The sequence below is a fragment of the Fomitopsis serialis genome (genome assembly GCF_022376445.1).
Source record: "Fomitopsis serialis strain Sig1Antser10 chromosome Unknown B0H18scaffold_211, whole genome shotgun sequence".
Lineage (NCBI taxonomy): Eukaryota > Fungi > Basidiomycota > Agaricomycetes > Polyporales > Fomitopsidaceae > Fomitopsis > Fomitopsis serialis.
Genome location: NW_025955171.1, coordinates 49307 through 65813, shown reverse-complemented (window position 1 = coordinate 65813; position 16507 = coordinate 49307). Strand labels below are relative to the sequence as shown.

The 16507-nt window shown below is 53.5% G+C and overlaps 4 protein-coding genes across 4 annotated transcripts; 1 reads left to right on the top strand and 3 right to left on the bottom strand.

Moving 5' to 3' along the window:
* Window positions 1-4215: 4215 nt before the first annotated feature.
* Window positions 4216-4765, bottom strand: B0H18DRAFT_855287 (uncharacterized protein; the record flags this gene model as incomplete). Its single annotated transcript, XM_048039644.1, has 3 exons — window positions 4216-4398; window positions 4453-4626; window positions 4694-4765. Coding segments are annotated over 3 exons (429 nt in total), but the record flags the coding sequence as incomplete, so codon positions are not given.
* A 2371-nt stretch (window positions 4766-7136) lies between these two features.
* B0H18DRAFT_1126702 (uncharacterized protein) lies at window positions 7137-8242 on the bottom strand (the record flags this gene model as incomplete). The annotated part of the gene is made up of 3 exons (XM_048035202.1): window positions 7137-7541; window positions 7585-8052; window positions 8114-8242. 3 exons carry the CDS (start codon window positions 8240-8242, stop codon window positions 7137-7139), a joined length of 1002 nt encoding a protein of 333 aa, XP_047885727.1.
* A 346-nt stretch (window positions 8243-8588) lies between these two features.
* B0H18DRAFT_1126701 (uncharacterized protein) lies at window positions 8589-10339 on the bottom strand (the record flags this gene model as incomplete). The annotated part of the gene is made up of 6 exons (XM_048035201.1): window positions 8589-8927; window positions 8976-9209; window positions 9264-9380; window positions 9452-9557; window positions 9609-9835; window positions 9890-10339. The coding sequence occupies 6 exons, from the start codon at window positions 10337-10339 to the stop codon at window positions 8589-8591; spliced, it is 1473 nt and encodes a 490-aa protein (XP_047885726.1).
* A 977-nt stretch (window positions 10340-11316) lies between these two features.
* On the top strand, window positions 11317-15779 carry B0H18DRAFT_1126700 (uncharacterized protein; the record flags this gene model as incomplete). Its single annotated transcript, XM_048035200.1, has 12 exons — window positions 11317-11838; window positions 11889-11906; window positions 11961-12254; window positions 12319-12347; window positions 12403-12975; window positions 13031-13169; window positions 13222-13755; window positions 13803-14007; window positions 14059-14409; window positions 14478-14815; window positions 14871-15098; window positions 15153-15779. 12 exons carry the CDS (start codon window positions 11317-11319, stop codon window positions 15777-15779), a joined length of 3858 nt encoding a protein of 1285 aa, XP_047885725.1.
* Window positions 15780-16507: the final 728 nt, after the last annotated feature.

Below are 16507 nucleotides of genomic sequence, written 5' to 3'. Positions count from 1 at the left end.
ACTGGAACAACTCGCAGAACTGGCCAAGGTCCTCAGGCGAGGCTGCGCTATCTCGATGTGCTACTGCACGACGATCTCTGCTCGCACAGAAATGGCTGGTACGCTTAACACCGCGCGCTTCCTAGTAACAGTTATCTCACTCATATGCATTCTGCTTCGGCGCAGGACGAGTGTCTCCCGCTGTTCTCTGACAGCAACCTCCTCTGCCGCATCAGGGGAAACCGCCATTCCCTTAAAGCCTTAAGACACTTATAAACTACTTTAAAAGCATTAAACCGGTCAAAGTGAACAGAAGAACACTCAAGACAAGTCCCCGGTTATGAGAAGGCCGAACACTTGGAAAATTGTCAAAGCATTATTGGATGCTTTTACACCAGCTCCCTCAGGCGGGTGATGATCCTCTTGCCGTGCTTTTTGTTCCCTTTTGTCATGCTTTGGAGTTCTGTTGTTCTGCTCTTGACCCTCTGTTTAACACTAAAAAGAGGCTGTCTGATGGCTTTCAAATCTACTCATTTTTGGTGGTTCTGGCGCTCCCCACGTTGCGGCGAAAAAAAGCATACATTGGACCACTATGCAATACCACTAATACAGAACTGGAACCCACGAAAGCTATACAGTACTGACTTCCAGCCAATGTAGGAAGTTACATGATGACAGGTATACGGCTGGAAAATGGGACACGTACAGCTGGTACAGTGAAACATCAAGAGGAGGCCAAGGCATAAGTATACGACAACATGGGCGATATTGAGACATACAGAACCAGGAGAAGAGATAGTCATAATCCGGGAGCACGGGTGGGCAGGGCTCGGATGCAGCGGGGAACCTAGGATCATTGTTGTAGATTAGTACGACCATAAATGAAAATGAATTGAAACCCTCTCTAAGAGGACTCACTCGCCGTCTACTCGTCACTCTGTGAGAAGTTGCTCGGCCCAGCATCGTCACTGGTGGGGCCCAGAGCTTGCTGATCAGGGAGACCGCGGTGGTAGGGCCTACTTTCTTCCTACCCTTCTCATCCACGCCCCACGGTTGTCGTCAGGGGCCACTCCCGCAGTGACACTAATGCAGGTAGGAAGGTCAGGAACTCTGGTAGATAGTACAGGACACTCACCGAATGTGCGTGGCAAGTGTCTGGTCCATGGACTTGCAGAACCTTGCGCAACCCTCGTTGTATACCGTCGTGTTCTTGGGATCCGCGCTCAACCGAAGCTCATCAATGCTGAGCTTGAAACCATCGTGCCTATGAGATACACTCCGTCAGCCAGTCAAGGCCGGCATGCTACTGGTATGAGACTCACAGGGGGCATAGTTCTTCTCGTCGAAAGCCACCGTGACGTTCCCCTTCATGGCCTCGTCGAGAGACACAACAATCTGGCGCACATCATGTTATCCACAGACCGTACATGAAAGATGAATGTGCCTACAGCGCTGCACACTAGTGCGATCATATTGCTGGAGAGTGGGATCTTGTTGATGTCGAACCGGTCTTTATGCTCGGGGCGCAGAGCCTCCGGATTGGCTCCCATCCACCATTGACGTGCTATGATTTCTGCAATCGCCACGTTATGGAAGGGGGCTCGATGGTTAGCCACCCACAGCTAATTTTATTTCAGCATTCTCCAGCATGTAAATGTGAGTATACTACGTACCGATGGATCCACCCTGTAATCTGGCATCTGGAGGTCTCCGTGGTGAAAGGTGTCCTTGTCCTTGAGGAACCTCACACGATCCTCGGTAGCCTTCCGAAGCTTCTCTGCACTGGACCCGAAGTCCGACAGGTTGAACGTCAGGAAGGACTTCTCAACCACCCGCTTCGCCTTCTGTTTGACTTCCTGGCGGAACTGTGCAGCGACCTTGTAGACCTGGACAAATGGGTCTACCCCTAGCCCAGAGGATGAGATAACGGAACATATACTCACCTTCCCCGACATGATGGCCCTCATTCCCATGTTCTCCCACACGGGATCGTAGATGGCCTTGAACTGCTTAGTTTGGTACATCGGGTACTTCTTCTGTGTTTGCTCGATGACCTCTAGCGGGGCTTGCTTCTTCTCCATGCTGCTGGCGTATTTGCGGGGCCAGGCGTTCACCACGGCGAGGTATACCCGAAACTCTTGGGTCGCACGGTGCAAGAAGCCTTTCAGAGGCTCCTCGTTGAGGAGTTCCTTGGACACCTCAATGGTATCGTCCCTAGACTCCTCGTCCTCCACCTTCACAGACTTGGACCGAGCTTGAGACTTCGTCTTCGCCTTCTGCTTGCCCTCCAGCTTCACGTCCATCTAAGAATGAAGTTCAAGTTAGCAGAGGGTCCCCGTGGCGATATAAGCATACCTCATCAGCGCCGCTGCGAGTGGGGGGATCACGTCCATCCGATCCGTTACCCTCACTCCCCTCCAGCTGATCATCCTCATCCGAGACCTTGTAGGATTCTGTACCACTCCCCTCGGATTCGTCCACGGGTGATGCCTGTTTTGCCTTCCCCTTGCCTTTCCATCCAGCTTTCTTCGTGGGGGTCGTGTCGAACACTGTAACACGTGCAGCGGTGAATGACATATACAGCAGAGTGAACTCACCGACAGGCTCAGGAGTTCCTACATCCTCACCGCCATCCTCCTCGTCCCCGTTCTCGCTCCCATCACTGCCATCTGAGACCCCACCTTTGACCGTGCCCTTAGCCATACTTCCTTTGACCTTGACCGCTTTCATCCCTGCGTATCTTCCATGTGTGCAATGATGGACGACTGGTTGTGAGTGGCTTACCAATGAGAGCGGAGAGCTGCTGCTGATCCTTCGACACCTTCGGGGCAGGCTTCTCGGGCAGACGAGTGATGACAACTTCGGGTTCTCTTGCCCTTTGGGGCGACCGGTCTTCAAGACATGAGTGCAGACTTGGTCCGGGAATATGCACATAGACAATGCAATGACACTTACTGGGGATGATCCTCGCATTGTCCTCCACGACAGTCAGCTCCGGGGATTCAACTCGAGCTGACTTGCGCGAAGCTTGAGTTCTTGGCTTCTTCTTAGGCTGCTTCGTGCGTTCTTCTGTGTCGCTCGCCTCTTGGTCGGACGTCTGGAGGTGCTTCCTCTTGGTAGTGCTAGAGGCTTTCGTACGCGAGGGCGACGCCGGCGCTGAGACTATATCATAGTGTCAGTCCATGTGTTGGCAGGCGCATGTACTCACGTTGTTTCTTCTTTCCCCCCTTGCCTGTTGACTTGGACGGCACCGTATCCTCATCCTCCTCATCCTCCTCATCCTCTCCAGCTTCAGCCTCGGCATCATCTTCTCCCTCTTGGTCATCCTGCTCCATCGCGGCCGCGTTGTTATCCTGGATTGCTGCAACAAGATGTAGTATACTTCGATTGATCTGGCCACGGTAAAATCTTACTTTGCCGCTTCTCTTTCGCCGCTGCTTCCTTCCTCTGTTTTGCGATGGAGCGAGCCATGGCGTTGATTTGCGATGCCGATGCACCGCTCATCTTTGTCTTCAAGAAGTCCTTGATCTCCTGTATGTCCCCGCTGCTGGCAACAGTGGAATCGGAAACCACATCGGACTGAGTCTTCTGGGAGCCATTCGCCTTTGACGGCGGTTTCGGAGCCTTCTTCGTGGTCTTCGCTGCTGCTGCAGCCTTGGAGCGTGTCTGCGGAGTAGACATGGTATGAGGCAACAACTAGATATGAGTTCGCAGAATGAGATCGGAGACAGACAAACCGCGAGGCGGGTCGACGACTCAAACCAGCGTTGAGCGTCCGCGCTGTCGATAACGGAAGAACCGAAGCCCCTTCGGAGATGCGGAGTGAAGCACTGACTGAGTCCGAAAGCTCCAAGTCCCAGAAGCTGCTCACCATCTGAGCAACGCTTGATGAAGAGTTTAGGGTACTTACACCTAGACCATGGACGAAGAGAGAGAGATGCAAGACGAACAGATTGGAGCGAGCATGACAGCCAGATCAATTGGTGGCAACCGAAGACGTACGTACGTGTCGTAATATTAAAAACCCTATTTAAAATATACATTGCCCTCCCACCCATTCCGGCTGCCCTTCGTCCACTTGTCTATTTCCTTGTCCGTGTGTAGTACAATAGAAGCACGGCAGCCGGTGTAGTGGAGATTGAAGTGAGTTATACTGAAAGAAGGAAAGGCCACAGCATCGCCATTGCGAAGGGGAACCACGAAACCGGGCTCGTACATACATAGGTCCCCGCCCTCGAAGTCACCAATGGGCAAAACAACGCACAATGTTTTGTCCATGGAATCCCTGTGAGCGGAAGTGGCAACATTCAGGTTAATGACGAGCGAGAGGAATGGGTGCACAATCGAGCCGGCGTTCCCTGGCAACACTTCCGCGTCAACGCTCATCTCCGCGTATTCTTGGGGAAACAAAATTTGGATCTGGTACACATTAGTTACGGATAGAACAGTGAGAAATGTCATTATCTGACGTACTTGCTCTCTGATCCATCCAAACACCTCGGCAAAAATGTGCTCAAGATTGTGGTAGACCCGTTCATGCTTGTGCATGTCAGCGGAGGGGTATGGCAGCATTTGACTGTAGTTGGTCCTGGAGCGGTCCGCCTTTCGAATGAGGTGCGGATGCGATTCACTGCAAACTTGGTAGCCCTATGGGATCACATAACACTCTCAGCTATAACGGAAAACAAACCAAGTGAGGCATGGGCGCACATACCCTTGTGCCATGCCTATTGTACCAGGCGAAATGCAGCGCCTCGAAAGAGTACTGCGGCCCCTGGGAGCATGAGCTCATGGTCTCAAGTCCAGAAGGTTCCTCATCGAAACAAGAGACGAGATCCGTGAACAGCCTGTGTCTCAACTTCTCTGGCATGTTCGGAAAGATACACATGATAAGCGAGCCCTTGCGGTCGCGGATCTCAACAGGGTCTCTGCAACAGTTGTACAAGAATTCAATATCATTGTTGAGAGTTGACGTGAAAAGCACTCACGTGGACATGGTGGGTGCAATCTTCACATACTTGTTATCATTGTTGATGCGCGAGCCTTCCTCATACATGGTTGAGAGCTGAACAAGCCAACGTAGTGTAGCATGTAAGTCAAAGAGTTAGATGGTGTTTGAACGAACTTACAATATATCGCAGCTCGTCGATGGTTCGAGGCTCCCGGGCGGCGTTCGCCCGGCCGCGCTCTCTCTCTGTCCACGAGAACGCCTCATCCGCAGTGGCTGGGACTGGAATTCTTCTATGGGCTTCGTGGAACAGGTCATAAGCTGCCGTAAGCGATATTCTTGCAGGGCGCTGTGCAGTAAACTTGAGGCTGATGGTGCGGTAAACTGTGAGGCTGATGGCGCAGAGATGGGCGTAGCGGTTGGTCCTGGTTCCTCTCCCTCCAAGGGTTCGTCGCAAACCGTCAATGGAGAGGGAGGGGCTTCATTCTCTTGGTTATCTGAACCGTAGAGCCATCGTCCAGCCAACATGACTAGCTGGGTCTCCTTAGGGGCCTGTAGGGGCTGATAGAAGGCCAGCCACACATTCTTGTTGCGCGGCACCGGGCCGAAGTTACTGTGGGGAATAAAGATACATGACGTAGAGAGTCGACAACAATGGACATGGCACTCACTTGAGCTTCAAAGAAGTGAAAACTAAATCACATCGATCCAGGTCGGAGCAGATGAGCGAATCGTGTAGCATGCCATAATCCGCACATATACGGGGTGATAAGAGGGTGTCGAACGTCAGTGGGAGTATTTGTCGCAGAGTTGATAACAGTGGAATGATTTTGTTGATCACAACCCCACCGACAGCCGTCTCTAGTGAAACGAAGTGGTCGGTGAGTGATGGAACCCGTCATACCAAGGAAACGGATGGCTAACCAGGATTTGGATTGCGAAGTACACTTGCAACCTGCCAGGCAAAATTGCCAACCGGATGAAGAAGACTGTGCTTCATATCCGCTATGGCGATGAGCATGAGAATGTATATGGAACCTACACAAGTTTATTGACAGGAGCATTGAAGAATAAAATAGTGACGTACCTCCCCACGCCATGATGGCAAATTTACTCCCACATTCCACCCAACGACGGAAGGTACGATCGCACACGGGGTTGTCTAGATGCTTGACTTGCTTCTCGTAGACACCGTTAACGCTCAGCGAATGGAGATGTTGTAGACTAGATACAAGGAAATGTCAACTGGAACTCGGTGGCACAGTGGGGTTATGATAAAATAAAACACACCTAGAGCACTTGAACACGAGCTGCAGGTACTGCACCATGAAGAGAAAGTCGGTGGCGGCACTGACGGCCGTCATACGCTTGCACCTTTGTATGATGGATGAGAGGGAATCGTCCAGGAACGCGGTTTCTCTATCCCCATCTCGTTGCAATGCTTCCACAATGGCGTACAGCGAATTGTTGTCACTGAGGGAAGCATCGAGGCCGTTGATGAAGCTCTTAACCGGCTCTGAAACTGTACCCTCCGGGGCATGTGTGTTCATCCATTTGAGAGCCGGTGGCCCTGACTGCTTCTCCGCCGTTGCAGCGGTAGACTTACTCTTCTTTTTAGAGCAATTTTTGATGCTCTTGAAGGCCTGATCTGCACGTTTCCCAGATTTCTTGTTGCTCGAAGCTGCCAATTTTGAGGTATGCTTTTTCGTACTTTGGACGCGCTTGGACGAGACTTCTGCAGTGCGTGATCTCTTGGGCTGTCAATTTGATAACAATATCTGCATACTGCGCACCTTCCAGACCCTCCCCATTGGCAAGTACATGCGGAGCCTGAGCCGCAGACGTCGACTGGATGCTGGCGTGATTGTGTCCCAAGGAAGTCGCCTCAAGGGAAGATGGCTGGATGTTCGGGGACTGGGCAAGCCTCTCCCTAACGCCTTGTAGAGGTTGCGTCGAGACCGGCAAGTCGTCCAGAAGATTTAAAAGAGCCTCTGCTTCTGCTATCGTCAAGCTCAGGCATACTTGCCCCGGTGTGGTGGTCATGATCGGCGGTGAGTTGGACTTGGAGTTAGGCGCCAGTGGACATGGTGGATCGGGACATTGATATTGAACATTGGAACTGCGAAGAGAGCACGCTAGACCGTAATGCATACAAAAGGTTACAAATCGGTGCGCAGTGTAATAGAATACCGGTGAATACATCCTTAATCTACCCCAATGCGTCCATCAGTCTGCTGTCTGCCCACTGCATCGCCGCTCGAGAGAGTCGCTGGACCATGGAATCGTGAAACACCTTCAAGGCTTCCCCGGTCAGTTGATCAGCTAACAAAACCACGACCTCCTCGAACACCTCGTCTTCCCGACGGATGAACTCTCGAGTGGTGTAACCAGGGAGGTGCTGTGCCATCCATTGGCAAGCGGGGGCGGAGCGATTGCGGTGGACGGTGTACAAGGGCCGAGGACCACTCAAGCCTCCCATGTTCAACGCCATCGCGTTAAACGTTCTCCGAGTGAGCACGCACATTCGCAACATCTCCCGCCAGAACTCCTGCTCGGGGAGATAGATCCAATCCACTCCGGAGAGGGATCCATCTTGAAGGACTAGGTCGGACCTCTTGTGAGGGGAACGGCACGAGAATGAAGGTAAGTCCACTCACCACGGTCGGGAAGCGATCTACGATCTTCTCCATGGTCGTCCCCCTGTCCACCTCCTCCAGTATCTCATCAAATCGGTCGCGGAGAACTATGACGGCGTCTAGCTTCATGGCTCCATGCAGGAGGACGCCATGTAGGGCACGAGGCGGACATGCGAATGCCGACCAGTGCTCTTTGACCTCGATAGAGTGCGGCTGGTCCGGGTCTCCTGCGGGAAAGACGGGGCGAATGTTTTGGGGCGGTGGCTTCCCGGCCTTCGGCGGGGACACCTGTGTCTTGTCCTGATGGGTCCACTCACCGAGGGCCTCCTCCCCTTCATCCCCAGTGGCACGCGCTTTCGTCCAGCTTTGACGCATGATACTCGGGTACCCTTCGAATTGCCCAGGGGCCCGTGATTCGTGGCGTTCCCGAACAAACAGGAACATGAAAGCGAATAATGGCCCGACTGCCTGTCGAATGAGCTTGGCCACCTTTGGAATTGTTCATGTCACTTTGATCTTAGCACAGCGAGTATGATAAGTATTTACTTACCTTCTTGAAGACGTGAGGGGCTGTTTCCGAGACGCAAACCTCGATCATGATCAGATGGAAGTTCATGAACGAAAATGGAAAGGAGATGACGACGTCGGGAATGGTGTTTGGGTCGCCCTTGATAAGCATGGTAAGCTGTGCCAGGAGTTGGTGCTGCAGTGTGAATTGGGGTGATGGCCGATCTGGCGGAGCATGTTGCAGACGTAAGTAAAGATGATGTTTACCAGGGTCTCATGCACAGTGGAGGGCGGTTTATAAGGTGCCATGCTGAGCTTGGGGGCGAGGACAGAGCACAGAGGAAAGGTCGCTCCTCATGGCGCAATGCCGGCGTTTCCGGCGCTGGTTTTGAGCCGCCCACGGGGAAGCTTCTCACAAGGAACTTTTGTGACAGGAAGCGGATAATGGATCGATACACATACAATACGCTCGTACAAAGTTCGGAGGGTATACATAGATAGATGATGCGATAATCTACTCATCTACGAGACCAGACGGGGGTCGTCTCCAGCAGGGCTCCCCGCTCGAAACCTCTGAGTCCGCCGACGAACTCATGCGCTACATGCCCGACGGACTGGTCGAGGAAGAAGATGATGTCATTGAGGCATTCGTGGGCGAGGAGGTCCACCCGCTCCTTCCACTGGGGCTCCGTGGGGATGGCGCGCTTGAGGGCGCGATCAAGAGGCGTGATGCCCAGATGAGCATAGCTGTATGAGTGTATGATGGAATATAACCGATCCTTGAGGATCCGCGCCCCATCCACTGGGCTGGTTTGCAGCTGCGACGCAGGAAGGTGAGGCTGCCAGGCAAGGAGCCTCTGTGCAAGGATGAGTACGGTGACCCATAGATGTGAACCCAATCTTACCAAGAAGTGCGATGTCTCCTTCTCCCAGTCCTCTAAGCCTCGCGCCTCCTCCACACATGTGCGGAAGTCGCCGAACTCAGCCCGCTCGTACGAAATGAGGCATGCCTGTAAGGCGGGCATATCCTCTTCCAGAGCTAGGAGGGGCGAGTGATACCCGGTACCCGTGCTGGTTGGGACAACCAGCGCGATAACGAAGCCTTGAAGGGTGGACATGAGGTCCAAAGCCCCGGCCATCTGTTCCTTTCATGAATCCTTGTTAACTGTAACAGCTTGGAGGCTTGGACATACCTTCTTCATCTCGTACTGGAGCTCCCCCACTGACTGCACCCCCATGCAAAAGAAGAACTCAGTTCCGAGTTCATCCTTCTTCCTGATAGTCCTAACCACCCCGCCCCTCATGCGGAACTGTACATCGACGGTGAGAAGATCGCATTGAGAAGTCATGAACGTATCCTGCATCTCGACCCGAAATGCACTCCTATTGAGGAGACTCGCGAAACGCTGGGCCATGGCGATGGAGGAAGTCCCATGAACGGTGGGTCCAGAACCACTGCTTTCCGAGACTCCGGCCAGAAGTCAACGCTGTGTAACGCGTTAGCCGGAATAAGAGAAAAGGGTGTTCTTGGAACTCACCGCACGCGTTGAAGGAAAGCTAACCACATGCTGAGCCGAGGTTGGTAGGAATCATCGTCCGAATCAGTGTGGTGCATTGAAACGTCGTCGTCGTCATCCAAATTAGCGTGGAGCATTGATGCGTCTTCATCGTCCGACGCGTCAGGATAAGCGGGGTTCAGCTGCCAGAGTTTGGACAGTATGTCCTGCAGCACCCAGCAGCGACGTTCCTCAATGTGGGGTATGTCCTGAGGTTGAGTATTGACACCAACCATTCATGATATGTGAGACTGACATCTCACCTTCTGCACGAAGTGATCGGGGTTGGAGAGCTCCCAAATTTCCCGCAAGCTCCATATCTCCTCGAATACGTACACCATGAAATCGTGATCCACCGGATTCACTTCAAACTTCTTCAAAATGGCCCAGAACTCCGACGGTAACGGTTCCGAGACGATGGTCCGCTGAGAGCTTTCCGCACCGAGAGGTCGAGTGAGGCGATGCGCCTTGTTATCGAACGATTGCACGCTGACCGGGCTGGCCGGAGACCAGTCAGAGGCGACCTTGATAGGACGGTTGATCTGAGGAGGAGTTTGAGGCAGAGGGGTGGAGTCGATCTCGGAAGACGGCTGACTGCCGTCAATGTCAGAACCGAAGTCGGTTGCCCCGGCAGAGTCGGAGTCGATATCCGTATCAGAGCCAGAGAGATTCCTTGCGTGAGGAAAGCCAACAGAACGGCGAGGCGTCGCCATGTTGAGAGCGAGTGTATGTCGTGGCTGCAAGAGGAGTGAGGGAGTCACCGTTCAAGTTGTCGGCACTTGTCTCGTTCATGGGAAATTGAATCGGGACAACAGACCACAACTAGTGCGGTGTCAATCTGTGCGCTTTCATTTCAGTCAGTTCGCTTCTACCAACTGACGACATAGGGATACCTTGATGGGACCACATCAGAAGAAGGCAGCATGAACGTCATGAACGTACAATTTTGCGACAGACCGTCCGGCATATATAGCTCGAAATACACGGTGGGCTCTTGCGGTTTGTGGGGGCGCGGCAACTTCTTAGGGTCAGCCCAAAAAGGAAGGTGGACATGGAATGTCCAAGACCCTTTCCCGTAAGCCTTCACACCATTCAGAATGCAACGAGATATGCAACGGCACTCACGCAATGCAATCAATACCGAGAGACTGTGAAAAGTAAGTACAGGTGAGTAACTTCAATAGCTTAATAAAATGTCAGAGGTACGGAGGTATCAGTGCTCACAGAGACAACCAGTTAGAAGGCAAGGCGTCGTAATAAATCCTACAGTGATAAAGCACCCATGGATGCGGCAGATACGCTTGCCCAAGTTCTATAGCTGTAAGGATATTAATGACGGTGGCATAGATCATGGAGGTGGGTACAAAAAAGCGGTGGTGGAGAAGCCCATATCCACGCCGTAACATGGGCGTTTACGTCCGTCTAAGCGACTGAATGAGTATGAGACGCTGAGCGGAGACCACGCGCCGTCGCTCATATTCTTCCCAAGGCTTTTCTTACGCTTTTCATCTCATCCAGAGCGTCATACTGTCCCGGTGAGATTTGTGTGAAATATCCTCTATCAGGGATCATGTACTGACCTCTACTGACTGGCCAGTGCAAGATGAACGTACCATTCCTCCGCCCAGGGGATTACGACGACAGGACCTGTCCGGCATGCGACAGACCATTCAGGACAGCACAGGGCATGATGGCTCATTTGAGCTCTGCAAAGTCCTGCAAATGGTACAGGAAGGGCAAGAACCCCGTTCCTCACGACCGCCTGGTACCTGAAGTTGTGGAACAGGTACACGCCGTTATCCAGGACTCAAGCGACGCGGACGAGGAACCACTGGATTTCCATGACATCATGGAGAACAGGGATCTGTTCCGGTTCGTTCTGCCTACTTCTACTGTTGATGATGGGCCCAACGGAGACCAGGGTGAAGCGTCTTCGTCTTCATCCAGTTCTCGGCCTCCCCCGACAGCTCGACTGCCAGCTCTGGATGACGACGAAGACACCCGGGTGGAGGATGAAGACCCCCGAGCGGGGCGCGTAATCAGAATGGAGGAGACCGTTGTCGACACGTGGAAGGCTTATTTTGGAGAGGATGTTGAGCAAGAGGACCCTCCCGAGGACGCAATGGATGTGGATGGAGTGGGTGTGGATGAGCAAGCGGCTAAGGATCCTAACCTCAAGTGGAAGCCCTTTGCATCCGAGCTAGATTGGCGGGTGGCAATGTGGGCTGTCAGAGAAGACGTCGGGCAGAACTCACTGAACAGGTTTCTTCTCATACCGGGGTGAGTTGGCCACGCCTGTGTGGGTTTAATCACTCATTACGAGTCTTTGCGTAGGTTGTTGAGAAGCTGGAACTCAGTTTCAAAGACGTCCGACAGCTTTTCCAGAAGGTGGACAGCATCCCGGACCGAGCATCATGGCAGACTGCTACGCTCACCTTCCCTGATCGACCAGATGAGAAGCACATGGTGCGGTACAGGGACATCATCGAAGCGATTAAGGCCTTGGTTGGCAATCCAGCGCATGCCAAACATATTGTATACCGGCCCAAACGAGTCTTTGCGGACCAGTCGCGGTTGAGGCGCATATACACGGAGATGTGGACGGGCCTCTGGTGGGACACCGTACAGGTAAGTCAGACAGCTCATCAATGGTACAACCAGTAGAATGTGCTAATGCTATGTTCCGTGCTAGGAACACTTACCTGAGGGCGCCGCCCTCGCGTCAGTCATATTGGCCACCGACAAGACTCAGCTGACACAGTTTTCCGGTAACAAGTCTGCTTACCCCGTCTACCTCACCCTCGGCAACATACCCGCGCCATCCGCCGCAAACCGTCCGAGCACGCTTGTATCCTTCTTGGGTACCTGCTGTCTCTAAGGTCAGCAAGAAGGGCCTCACCAATCGCGAAAGCAAGGCTCGAACGCAGAAGCTCTTCCACGCTTCCATGCGCCTCATTGTCGAGCCCCTCATCAAAGCTGGTGTCGAAGGTGTGGAGATGACCGGAGGTGATGGCTGCGTGCGCAGGATATATCCTATCCTCGCCGCATATGTCGCTGACTACCCCGAGCAATGCCTCGTCACTTGCTCGAAGTACGGGACCTGCCCGAAGTGCCAATGTCCAGCGGACAAGCTCGGGGAGAAAGACCCGAGCAGCCCTCGCACATCCGAGCTCACAGAGAGTATCATCGACGATGCATGGTCGGGTGGTCGCAGTGCGGCTGCGGCTGAAGTCGAATGCATGCTACGGGACGTGAACGGTGCGGCGCGGTCGCCGTTCTGGACCAATCTCCCTTACGCAGACATACATCTATCCATAACACCAGATGTTCTCCACCAGCTTTACCAGGGGTGTTCAAACACGTCGTCACTTGGTGTCAAGAGCTTCTCACCGCAGAGGAACTAGACAGCCGCCTCCGATGCCTGCCCCTGCGTACGGCATCCGTCATTTCCGTAACGGCATCTCCTCTCTTCTCAGATATCTGGGAAAGAGAGGAAAGAAATGGCTCGAGTCCTCCTCGCATGTCTCGTTGGCAAGTCTCAAAGTCAACAATGCTCACCTTCAGGTCTCTGTTGGATTTCATCTACTTAGCGCAGTACCCCACGCATGACGACACTACCTTGGAATACATGGAGGATGCACTCAAGACGTTCCATGCCAACAAGCAAGTGTTGGTCGACCTCGGTATACGGGATGATTTCAACATACCTAAAATCCACTCCCTTCTGCACTATGTCCAGTCCATCCGGCTCTTCGGGACGACGGATAACTACAACACGGAGATGTTCGAGCGACTTCACATCGACTTCGCGAAGGACGCTTGGCGAGCATCAAACCACCGCGACGAGTTCCCGCAAATGATGCGGTGGATCACCCGCAACGAGAAGATGGCTCTCTATGAGATGTTCCAGAGGGAACGTCAAGCGGAGGAGGATGCTGAACACCCGGAGGACGAAGAACATGCCGAGACCGGTTCATCGGTACCAGAAGAACCTCCCCACTCTGTCACAACGGAAGGCGTGGACATAGCGGGGACATCTATCAAAATAGCGAAGTACGCACCTGCTCCTCAACAAAACCTAGCTATGGTTCAAACCCGCCATCACGCACCCGGATTTACGACCGCACTCGTTCAGTTCATCAACGCTTTGCAGCCTGACTCACTCCGACTCAACAGACAAGACCTCTCCAGAACGTGGCTGCCGTTCCAGCGCGTCGATGTCTTCCACAAATTGCATTCACACCTTACGAGCTGGACGACGGGAGGATTGACATTGATGTTGTGAAGGCCATACCGGCTTCGGTGCGATCAGGGCGGAAAGACCGCTTCGACACCGTCATCGTGTTGGAGAGCGGAGATGCGGAGTCCACCGGCGTACGAGGTAAGTAATTGTTTCTATACCCACCTGCTGAACGGCTAATTATGTATACAGGGACAAGAGCGGGGAGAGTGAAGGTTATCTTCGCTCTACCGCGCAAGCTCCCTGCGGTGCAAGGCGGAGGGTCTGCACCTCCATGGTGGCCACGGGGTCCGCTCGCGTATGTAGAGTGGTACACTCGCTTCGCGCCTGCGGCTGACTCCTCCCACTTGATGTATTCGGTCAAGAAACCGCCGTCCTCAAGCAATGGTCTGCCACAGGGGAAGATTATTCCCCTGTCGCAGATCCGGCAATCCTGTCAGCTTACACCCGTTTTCCCCGGCGGTCCTCGCGGCACTGTTCCCGACTCCTGGTCATCGGAAAACGTGTTAGAAACGGCTAGTACTTTCTACGTTAACAACTGGGGTGGATTGTATGCGTACCAAACACTTTGGTAGCCTCTAATAACAAGTACAGTTAATCCTGGTCTCCAGTGCAGCATTCTACGCCTACAAAATTGGGAGCGCCAATGGGTCCCATGTTCGGCGCTAGTGGTAAATTAATCACTTCTCACGCCTCGTTCAACGCTTTGGCGTGGCTTTCGTACTCTCTGAAAACGCTTTTGCTCTCTCTTATCCTCTTCACCGTCCACCCGTCCACCATCATGGCTTCTTTGGATCCTCGCGTTCAATTCCACATCTCTACCTTTATTCCTTCCTTCGGCGACGTTTGCAAGAAGGTCAAGCGGTGCCCCCATGTGCAGAAGGGTTCCCTCAACCACCTCACCGTGGTTGAGATATCGAGGACGGGTCTGGGGACCCTGTGGAGCCATGTGAGTTACAAGTTCCATGATGAGTCTTGTTGAGTACTGACAGAAGCATACATAGTGCCCGAGGACTGTCAAACCCTGCCGTACCTTGCCCAGCAAGTTGCAGCCGAACGACGATGAGGTTGCCGCGGTGCGCCCGTCCATCAACGCTGCACTGCCGGAGGAGGGCCCAAACCGATTCATTTTCGTCGGCGGCATCGAGGCGTGGCACAAGAGCCCCGAATTCCCGGAGTGCCTTCGAGGGACGGACGAGATAGGAATAGTGGAGGTATTCTTTTATTACCGGGTGAGTTTGTCAGTCTCTGCGTGTATGTATACAGGGCTCAAAGTAACTGGGCAGGATCACGTTGCGCCCATCCAGCTGCCCCTCATGTGCCGTGTACATGGGGACTGGGAGATAGAGCTGCCGTTCCGCCAGCCGGTCACTCAGGAGGTCATTCCATGCCTCAATGGCTGGAAGAGGGACCCTAAGGAGTACCCGGCACGCTTCGACATTTACGACGTCCAGCAAGCTAAGTTCATTCCCCTCGGGTCCGTCAACGAACCCATTCGCATCCCCCTACCCCTTCGGCACGTCATCCTCGTTAAATACGAGAGTATCTACGACACCATGTGGCCCCTCTACTGGGCTAAAGGGATCCGCCCTTCAGGGGCTCTGGGCGGAATCCTGGCCAACATGTACCCCCGCCCGTCCATCTGGCCCGTGGGCTTCGATTTCCCCAGGACCCGCATCAACGCGTTGTCCGTGGTCCGGGTTGAAGGCAACCACCGGCCTCACGTCTTCACGCCAGCGGAGGGCGATCCGGACTGTACCGTGGAGAGAATGAACGTTCGAGAAGATGAGGTCTCAGCGGATGGGGACTCGGATGCGGACACGGATGTCGACTCGGATGCTGACTCGGATGCGGACTCGGATGCGGCCTCGGATGCGGAGGATTGGGATGGTGAGACGGCCGTGGGGGACTGAGGAGATCTGAATACATGTACATCCCATCTTTGTAACCGTCTGTGTACTATTTTTTTGAAGACTGAATAACAATGTCCTAGTGTAAAAGTACGAGAATGCAAAAAAATACACATGAGTGGGAAGCGCCTATGTCTTGGTGTGTCTCACGCGTCCCCGAACGCTTTGACTCGTCTTTCTATCACTCTCAAAAGGATTTCTACGCACCCTGCTTCCCCTTTGAGCTGCCGTCCATCGTCTTGCACCATGGCTTGCCTAGACCCCCGCGTAGTTTTCCACATGTCGACGTTCCTGCCATCCTTTCGCGATATCTGCAGAACCGACCTGACGTGCCCCAATACGACGACGCCGGGCTCTGCCAACCACCTCGTTGTGGTCCAAGTCTCGAGGACGATGGGAATTGGGACCTTGTGGGAATACGTGAGTGTCAGAACATTCGCTGGCTGTAGAGTACTGATGAAAAAGTGTCAGTGCCCCATGTCTGAACTCTGCAAGACGAGGAAGTGCGCCATTCAGCCTGACCGGGTGGATGTTGCCATCGCCCGTCCGTATATCTACACCCTGCTGCCGCAGAACTGGCAGGCGCGGTTCACATTCATCGGCGCGATATCGAGTTGGAACAGAAGCCCGGGAGTGCCGCTTTGTCTTAGAGCGGAGGGTAGGAAGGCGGTGGTGGAGGCGCTATTCTACTACGAGGTGCGTGTATTACAATGATCTCAAAGCAACTAAGG